This window comes from Camelina sativa, chromosome 17 (assembly GCF_000633955.1).
Source record: "Camelina sativa cultivar DH55 chromosome 17, Cs, whole genome shotgun sequence".
Classification (NCBI taxonomy): domain Eukaryota; kingdom Viridiplantae; phylum Streptophyta; class Magnoliopsida; order Brassicales; family Brassicaceae; genus Camelina; species Camelina sativa.
The window spans coordinates 20,364,486-20,373,951 of NC_025701.1; the positions used below are offsets into that span (position 1 = coordinate 20,364,486).

The following is a 9,466-nucleotide window of genomic DNA, read 5'->3' on the forward strand; positions in this document are numbered from 1 at the left end:
ATTGATGATGAATGTGTGTATTGATGAATGCGTTGGTGTTTAAATATGGTTTAAGTAATGTTATGAATATGCTAGGTTAAGTATTATGTGAAACCGTTATGCTGGTTGGATGTATGTCAAGAATGTGGAGTCTAATTCTATGCTATGCATTGATTGGTGAATGTGATTAGAATGTCGTCATTGTGTACACCCTTTTATCTTTTCCCTCAGGTTAAAAAAACAAGATTGAAGAGTTTTATTTTTAAGGAAGAAGGATTTTGGCGGGACCATTTGAATAACACCTTGTCTTGGCCCATAAGGCGGTATGGGTGTTACAGTTGTAAAGAGAAGAGAAGAGAAGAAAGCTATCGTCTCTTTGACTCTATTCTAATAAGGCTCAAACTAGGAAAAGAAAAGACAAGCTCATAAAGGAGCTAAGAAACTAAATCCAAAAATAGAACTGTAAATACAATTTTTTCAATCAAAGCGAGCATTTTCTTATATTTTCTCTCATTACTAGAGTAAGTGAGAGGAACAATACAGAAACAATAGTTATTTCAAAGAAATATAAGTTTAACATAAAGGAAAGAAACACATTATAATAGCCATGTTACATGACATATATGCATTCATAGAGGAGAAAAAGATATCCTTCTCTTCAAAGATTGGCTAGTTCTTGAATGCTCATGGGGTAAGAGTAAGCTCGGGAGTTGAAATTAGATTTCGCAAGCAATATGTTAGCAGTCTCTGTCGGATGAAACGCATCCCAAAAGAGATACTTGGTTCGGTCAGGACACGGGGTCTGCAGCGGCAGACACGTTATTTGACCATTGTTCCTTCCCACCCCACAACAACCTTTGTCCACAACCTCAAATCCTGTAGGATCAACGTAAACAATAATAAGACATTTTATGAAAACATAAGACTAATATACAGTATATACCATGTGTTTAAAGGTGTAACTCACCGTAAGCGGCTCCATTGGCAGCGAGATCATAGGTACTCTTGTAAGAATCAAGGTAAACGAACTTGGCTCCTTTCAACTGACCTTTGTTGAAACGGTCCACTAGGTTCTTGACTTGAGAGTTGAACAACACAATTGCATTGTTGATCCTTTCATTGCATCTTCCGGAACTGTTGTTACGATTATTGTAGCGGGCCAGCTGGTAAGGTATGCAACCGATCTGTCCGACTCCAGTCACAACCACTTTCCGAGCTCCAAATTGGTACAATCGCTATATAAAAAAAAATAGAATCAAGATAAATATAATGTATTGAGACATATTATGCATATTCCTGATCAACCCTTACAGTGAGCTGTTGTGTGTAGTCTTTAATGAGGGAATCTGCAAAGGTTTTGTCGTTGAAAGTGGTACTGGTTGAGTAGAAGTCAGGCATGAAGTAATTGTTGAGATAATCGTTACTTCCCATTCCGGTATAAAAGATACAACGGCTTAAGTATCTTTGCAGCTCATTTGTGTTTCCTCTGAAGTATCTAAGCATCTGCTCAACTGCGCTCGTGTACAGCTCTACCTGCTGGTTCATAGAAGTATGTGCACCCTACAAAAACATTTTGCAGTTTAATTATAGGTTAGTGTTTAATTGTTTATAATATAATTGATGTTGCTTTTAAACTTTTGATGACAGATAAAAGAAAAAGAAAAGAAAAACTTATAGTTTGTGTACCAAGTTGTCACCGGTCTCATCTCTAATGCCAGCTGCACCAGATGCGAAATTTGCACCTCTTAGCAAAGCCTGGCCACGAATCCTAGAATATGGTGGAATGTAAGTCCGAAATCCAAAAATTTGAGCTACAAAAACAAAGAAAAAAATGTTAACTCATTTAGTAAACAAACTAACAAAATATGAACTTTAAAATGGTTTTAAGTTCCAAAAAGTAGCTTCTTATAATTATTAACTTATAATTCAAATTTTGGGTATATGTAAAATATTTTTACTAGTGTTGAGCCGGCCTTGATATACATATTTGTACGATACTTAATGCAAAACGCTTGGTACATAAGAAATGCAGATAAATACCTAGTGCATCAACGTAGGTGCGACCGTTGGTGAACCGTCCGGTTGAACCTTGGGGAAAGTCAATTCCGTAAGGTCGGTAATTAGCCCTCGCAAGCGAAATCAACCTGCATTTATTCAAATTATTACTATGAATTTGTGTAAAATAAAAATCATAGTATATAATGAAAATGCATAATTGAACCAACCTGTTGTTGTTTCCATTATCGACTAAGGAGTCACCGAAAATGAAAAAGCAAGGGACTTGTGCCTGTTGTGGCTGTGACACGGTCGTTTTCAAACCGAACAAAACCAATCCCAAACTAACCAGCAACATAAAACGGAGGATACCCATTAAACTGAAAAATATTGAAATGCTGTCAATGGATCTTAAGAAGAATGAGTTTGAATAGGGTTTGAGTGGAGTTGACAGTTATATACTGAACAAGTGTGATTGGTTGGTTGGTTGGTTGGTTTCTATAATTGGTTTCATGTGCTGATAGATTTGTGACAGTTGGTTTCTATTTTTAATTCTTCTCTCTCTCTCTCTCTCTCTCTCTCTCTCTCTCTCTCTCTCTCACATACTTCTTTTTAGCTGCGGCTATATTCACAGGCGTCTCATGCATGCAATCTCGTGATGGGTCTCAAGAGTCTAATGTGTTGCTTTCCAGTTGTTTGTGTCACAAGTCAATTCATGTAACAGTTGGCACATTACTCATCAAAGACAGAGAAAACTATTTTAGGCAAAAAAACTACGTAAGATATATAATATAATTAATTGTTAGTTACTTGTAAACTTTCAATTGTTTTATAGAATTCCAAAACTTTTCCACAATGGAAAAATAAGAACAACCATATCTGCAATTGTGGAGCAATTTTGTTTTACTAATTTCTTGTAGATAGATTAATCTAGATTATTTATCAAGAAAAGTAAATCTTGAGACAAGTATTAGATCAAACATATTTGGTGAATTTAAGACGTCGCTATGAGATTATCTTTATAGAGCCTGTAATTATAATTACATTAAATTGTCTCTGTATCGACAACGTAGCTGCAGGTTAATTAAAACTGCATGACAGGTTTAAACATTGGGTACCAAATTAGAATGTTAGAACTAGATGGATAGGGAAGGAGCCTCGCCCACTGCCACAAACGATGATGTAGGCCCTCCTCCATTGGGGAGAGTGGAGACCTTAGGCTAAGTACCTTCCTTAGTGTGCAATGGAAGTCACAAACCTAGGCCATGAGTCCTCTTAATCACTTATTGACTCTATCCAAGTAAGTATCCTTCAGCATTACCTCTACCCTACCCTTTATCATCTACCCTCTCACTCTCTGTACTAGACTACTGCCAATGGAGCTATCGATGTGGCATTCTAATATTCTTGGGGAAAATGCCATTTCAGATGGCTTATGCTGGGACTGTTTAGTTATCTATCGACCATTCAATCCCCCCATCTGGTACCTTAGCAACGTGAACTGTCAGCAGAGTAAACAGATGTATCAGATTGTTCCAAACTTTAAACTGTTGGGGCTATCATAGCCCGGCTATGGAACCAAGCTAGGGTTTAAACCAAAGTGGTATATTTTGATGGAAATCAGAAGCCTAATGCTAAAATGGAACTTGGAAATTTCATTGTATTGTGGAGAATTTAAGACAAAACATCTCTTTGAGGACATATTTTAATCATTCTAACAGAGCTGGGTTCATTCACAAGCTTGGATGATGGCCACATCTCAACGAACACGGCGAGCTTTATCTTCCTGCCCCAACCCCAGAGACCTCTGGGCATTTGCAATGCCTTCAGGATCTGCATACCACATCAACCGTTAAAACTACATACCAGCACAATAGATCAAGGGTCATTGACGGGGTCAAGGTAGAAAAACACTGAGATTGTCATCACAACTTTTATCACACGAGTACACGACAAGAAAACATTTGACTTAACAGATGGTATTTGGAAAATCATGCTCACCAAAGAACTGAGTGAAAATGCGGGTGAAGAAGCTCAAGTTGCGAGAGACGTTGAATCCCATGGCAGGAGGAAGAGGCTTCACCAAAGTGTCTATAGTGAATACTCTTTGCAGGAACTGTAATAGAGAGGCAGACTGCACAACTTAGGAAAAGGATTTTGAAGATACAAAGTTTCTAGTCTGAGGTTACTATCTAAAAAAAGAAAATCAAAGCTATCCAGCAAATTGCTTCTTTATGAACACCCTGTAAATGCATAAAATATGTTTTCTGAATGTAAAGATGGTTCGAGATGCATGCAGTGTGTCATGATTCAGATTCTATTAGAAACATACTCATTCATATATAAATAAGCAGAAAGGAATGAAAAAACCATTTGAACAGAAGTAGCGTTAAAGTATCTCCCTAACAATAGAGAGGTTCACAAACCTTACCAAGCAACTATTAAACTCTCCAGAACTACCAAAGATAGTTTTCGTAACGAATTGAAGTATATAGCCAAAGAGAGGAAGGTTTACATCAAAATTACACAGTTTTGTTCCACTAAAGCACACCAACCGCTCTTAACATACAATTAATCCCTTAAAACCAATCTTACATATATGGCAGCTGTTCTTGAAATGTGAATCTGATATATGAGATTCTAACCAAGCGAGAATATGAACCATTTGCACTCAATCCATTAACTTGAATTCGATACAATGTGTAGGAAATCGTAACTTCATGTAACAAAAGAGAGTGAAAAAATCCATTCTTTTCAGCCTTCACATAAGGCTTAGATTGATTGATTGTGTTATCTAATCTTAGACACAAAACTGTATAAGAGAATTGCATAAACGTAAAGGATGAATCTTTTTCGCAATTCTCCAATACCCATTTATCAAAAGATGTGAGAAGATGTAACAGAGGCAAAGATAACACTGTTCACTACTAATTTTCCCCAATTTCCTAAAGGCAGATACAGAGAGGAGCAAATTCACTATACGAAACCTAGAATTACAATAAAGAGAGAGAGAGGGTTTCAGAGACCTGATAGTTGCGATTGAAGCTGTAACGAAGCTGAGGATCAATCTCAAGTAAATCATCATCATCATCGGCGAGACTACCTTTTTTGGCACCGCGGCTAGGGACGTGCATCTTCGACATACCATCAGAATCCTTTGTGACCTTAAGCTTTGCGCCGCTAAACTTGTCAGAGTCATCATCGTCGTCGCCTCTCCACGGGGCTTTTGATAACAGTTCCTTCTTCTTCGCCATTGTTGTCTTTACCCAATCCTTTGAGTTCTTCGTGTGTGTTTGGTTTATGAGTGGGATAAGGCCCTAAAGATGGGTGTTTGGTTGCAGAGTTAAACTTGTTACTAAACAAGATATGAGTTATCAAAATGTCTTGTTTGGTTATATTGTAGGATGTGTTACCAAACGGGATATGAATTTCTCTCCATTAAACTGATTAAAGCTAGGTAAATACCGTAATACGAATTTCAACGCAATACGTATTTTTATAAATCAATACGAATTTCAAGAGGTAATATGTACTGTTTTCCAATCTAAAAACATAAAAATTGATTGTTATCATTTAATAAAATTTTCATAACAAATTGTTCCATTTAAATTTGGACATTTAGTATATAGAATATAATTTGTGCATATTCATATCCAATTACTATAAAGGAAAATATATATTTTCTCAACATCCGCGATTGATATTTAGGAAGATCAGGTGCAGGCAAAAAAATATAAAAAATAAAATATATAGGAAAATCTTGTAATAATAATTAGAGAATGTTTGAAACAGTTTTTGTCCCAAACTAATATTTAAAAACCAAAAAAGCCTTTCTTCATATACGACCTAAATCCCTAGAAAAGCTCTTCTCAATGGACCGATCCGCAACCAAAGTAATTGTTGTTCTCCTTACGGATCTCTTCTTACTCACTCTGTTAACCTCTATTCTTCTCTATTAATTGGTTTCTTCACAAGAACAAAAATATTCGAAGTGTTAAAATTTATGATTAGATCTTTTGTAATTTGTGCCTTTAGGGTCTGGAATGGAACAATAATGATGTAGCATACGTTCCAGAAAACGAGTAAATTTTTTTTATTTTTTAGTTTAAAATTTATGGAGATCGAGTTTGTCATGTTGATAATAAAATAATATCCTAATTATTGCAGTAACATCGGCCGGGTGCAACCAAATTATCACAGTAGCAGTAGCATTGGCTGGGTGCAACCGAATCATCACAGTAGCAGTGGCAGTAGAAGTGGCTGAATCTCTAAGAGTGAAGTAGGAGTAGAGTTTGGATGAGGAGCCTTTCTTTTCCCATTGCTGATTATGTCGGACAGACTTCCAAGTCCATAGGGGTTCCCTTGGCATCTGTTACAGTAGACTAACACATAGAAAGAGTAGCTTGATTAATAAAAAACCAATTTAATGAAAATAAACAGAGATAAGCAAGTATCACTCTTAAGCATAAGTCAAAAGTAATGCAAGTTTCATTCGCAAGACAAACATAATGCAAGAACAAGAATCATGATTATAAGTTTTATGTCAAAATCTTACACAAAATCACATATACACGTATCACTCAATCAGATTATCAACTCATATAGAATCTTAAGCATCAGTCAAAAGTATATCAATCAAATCAGATACATAAGTTAGCTAAATAAGACAATCAACATAAAACAAAGAAATGTGAGTAGAAGTAATTACCTTCAGGAAAATGTCATCTTTTTCTTGAATGGGAAGGGTTGGGTGAGACGAGGGGTCTGTAGCATCAGAACCATCAACTTCCAGTTGAGAGATGACCTCTTCTATGTTCTTCTCATATTCTTCAACCACTTGTTTTGCCTTTTGATCAACAAAACTTCCATCTGGCTTTGTATGTGTTGCGACAAACACCTCTCCAAGCGATACAGGACGTCCCAGTTTTTCTTCCTACAATGGATAAGAAGAATGTTAAGTGTGGAAAATGAAATATTTAAATGAAAGAATTTTAGTTAGTTTAAAGCATTTACCAACTCTTGTTGAATTTGCAAGTAAGATTTCTGGCCGGATAGATGTTTGTGGAGTCCTAGACCGTCACGATCAGAATTACGGGCAAGGGATGCATTAGAACTCTTCTCCTTAGCTTCGGGTGTGTCCCAGTGCTCCCACATTCGTCTCCAAAGCGTTGGTTTGATCCAAATCGGTGGCTCAGTATACGTCTTTGCTTGGCTTACAATTCCTTTCATTCTTTTTTTTGCTATCTTCACAAATCCTTCTCTCACAAGCTCAGCAATCGCAACATCCCAGTTGTATTTCCCCTACACAGCACAACAATGTAAAGTAAGTGTCAATGATAGTTGACAGAAGACAAACTCATTAAGTTAGAATAGTAAAAAAAAAAAAAGAAATTTCAACATATTACCGCAAAGGATCTAAAATATCTCTCGCGTATGTGTAAGGGGGTAACCTTCCAGCTGAAATATGGACCATCAAACTTTCTTCTTAAAATCCCAGAAATAACACGAGATAGCTTTCCTTTATCTCGTCCAAACCTGTTACATAAATATGAGAGTGCTAAGTTATAAAGGAGAAGCCATCAAACATAAACGAATGACTCACAAAACAATAATCACAAAACAGATGATACAAATAATCACAAAACAATAATCTAATGTAAAAGACAAAAACAATAACAATGTTCCATTCGGTAATATAATTCACATTTTATCAAAAAAAAAAGATATTCAAATGATAAAATAAAAGAAAAAAATAATTTACCATATACTGTCAGTGTCGGGGATGGGAACCGGACTCAACAACGGTAGATGCTGTCGACCAGGAAGTGCAAGCAAAGCATCAAGCTGCTGTTGGAAGTCTTGATTCTCCTGATTCTGAGCCGGTGGTGGATGCTCTTGATCCTCCTGATTCTGAGGCGGCGGCGGTTGGAACCCTGGATTCTGAGGAGGAAGCTGTTGATACACCGGATGCTGAGGAGGCGGCGGCTGAAACCCCAGATTCTGAAGCGGTGGTGGATAAGCCGGATGGTGAAGCGGTGGTTGATATCCAAGATGAACCGGCGGTTGGTATCCCGGATTCTGAGTAGCCGGATGTTGATACGGCGGATCATGTGGTTGAGGTGGTGGTGGCTGCTGCATCTGGGAGTGGAGCTGATGTTGAAAGCCTTGGTGTTGGGGCTGAGGAGAAGGTTGTCGAGAGTACTGTTGCATCGTTGCCGGCCTATACTGAGATGGAAGCGAGGGTTGAGAGTGTTGTGAGTGTGTTGAAGTCACGTTGTTGGAGGAAGGGTTAGAGGACTGAGACGACGAAGCAACATCTCGGCTTGGTCTCGAACCGCCGCCAGATTTACCAACGCCGCCAGATTTACCAACGCCGCCAGATCTACCAAGACCGCCAGATCTTCCACCACGACCACCACCGGATTTAGAACCACGACCACCACCGGATTTCATCGCAGAAGATTTCAGAGAGTTAGGGTTTCGGAGATGTGAAAGGGAAATTGAGAAGAGAGAGTGAGTTTAGAGAAATCGAGAAGAAAGAGGGTTTGGGGAAATAATTAAAAGGGTTAGGGATTTAGGGTAATTTGGTTTGAGGGTTTGTGGTTTAATTTGATGGGGGGGAATTATTAATGTAGGGGGGAAAATAATTACCGCTCATTATTTCACGAAAATTTTGGAGAATTTTTCAATCCGTCGGGAAAGAGTAACAAAGTAGTGGTACTTAACGACTATTTTGTGACTGAAAAAAATAATTTTTTAAAACTAAACAAAGTGGCTAAACAGTAGCAAATAATACATTAAGTCACACTACAGTCTCAAAATGTGACTTATTTATGACACTGAAATATTAGTATAATTTTGTGTTTGCATTTTATCACCACAAACATATTGGGTATGACTCTCTGATCATGTAAACTCTAATTTAAGAGTTTACTTTTGATAAAATATCAAACAAAATAATTTGTCAATGTTTTTTGTAAAGATATGTCACCTTACCTACTCTTCCTTTATAAAACACATGTAACCCTAAAACATGTTTATGAGGATATGAACATAATTGTAAAATTTGGTGTTTTATTGATTTTGTTTTTAAAATTTAGTAAATAATATATGTCAGGTGTAAGTAGAAATGTATAAGGATACATGTTTTGTATTCATATTAGAAAAATTCTTAAATTAATTTTAAACAGTCGCTAAACAGAAGCAACTCCATCACAGTTTCAGGTTGTAGTCACAAATTAACCCGGATTCAGTCGTATTTCAGACTCACTTTAAGACTTAAACAGGACGAATGCCGTAAATATTGATTATATTTTTTTCCGTATTTTTTAAAAGGAGCAAGACACCGTAGTCGTAAAACAGTTGTACTTTACGACTCAATTGTGACTAAGTGTTATATATGCACAATCAAGAATGTCGTAAAACAGTCGCAAACAATCCCATCGGTCACACTTTAGTCTCAAACTGTGACTTATTTGTGACTCTAAAGTAT

At 36.9% G+C, this 9,466-nt stretch overlaps 2 protein-coding genes across 3 annotated transcripts in view; both read right to left on the minus strand.

Annotated features, from left to right (window-relative positions):
- LOC104757735 (GDSL esterase/lipase At1g33811-like) overlaps positions 1-2,403 on the minus strand; it is a 3,024-nt gene extending 621 nt beyond the window's left edge. Inside the window, exons 1-6 of one of the 2 annotated variants that reach the window (XM_010480503.2) lie at positions 2,205-2,403; positions 2,020-2,123; positions 1,666-1,790; positions 1,291-1,539; positions 947-1,214; positions 808-855 (exon numbers count right to left, since the gene is read on the minus strand). In XM_010480503.2, coding sequence (XP_010478805.1) covers positions 808-855; positions 947-1,214; positions 1,291-1,539; positions 1,666-1,790; positions 2,020-2,123; positions 2,205-2,350 — 940 coding nt within the window. In that variant the 5' untranslated portion in view covers positions 2,351-2,403. Of the gene's footprint in view, positions 1-422; positions 856-946; positions 1,215-1,290; positions 1,540-1,665; positions 1,791-2,019; positions 2,124-2,204 lie in introns of those variants that run through there. The other variant, XM_010480502.2, reaches the window with a different exon arrangement.
- Positions 3,606-5,256, minus strand: LOC104757736. Its single transcript, XM_010480504.2, has 3 exons — positions 5,001-5,256; positions 3,976-4,090; positions 3,606-3,807 (listed from the first exon to the last, which is right to left on the minus strand). Exons 1-3 carry the CDS (start codon positions 5,226-5,228, stop codon positions 3,734-3,736), a joined length of 417 nt encoding a protein of 138 aa, XP_010478806.1. The 5' UTR covers positions 5,229-5,256; the 3' UTR covers positions 3,606-3,733.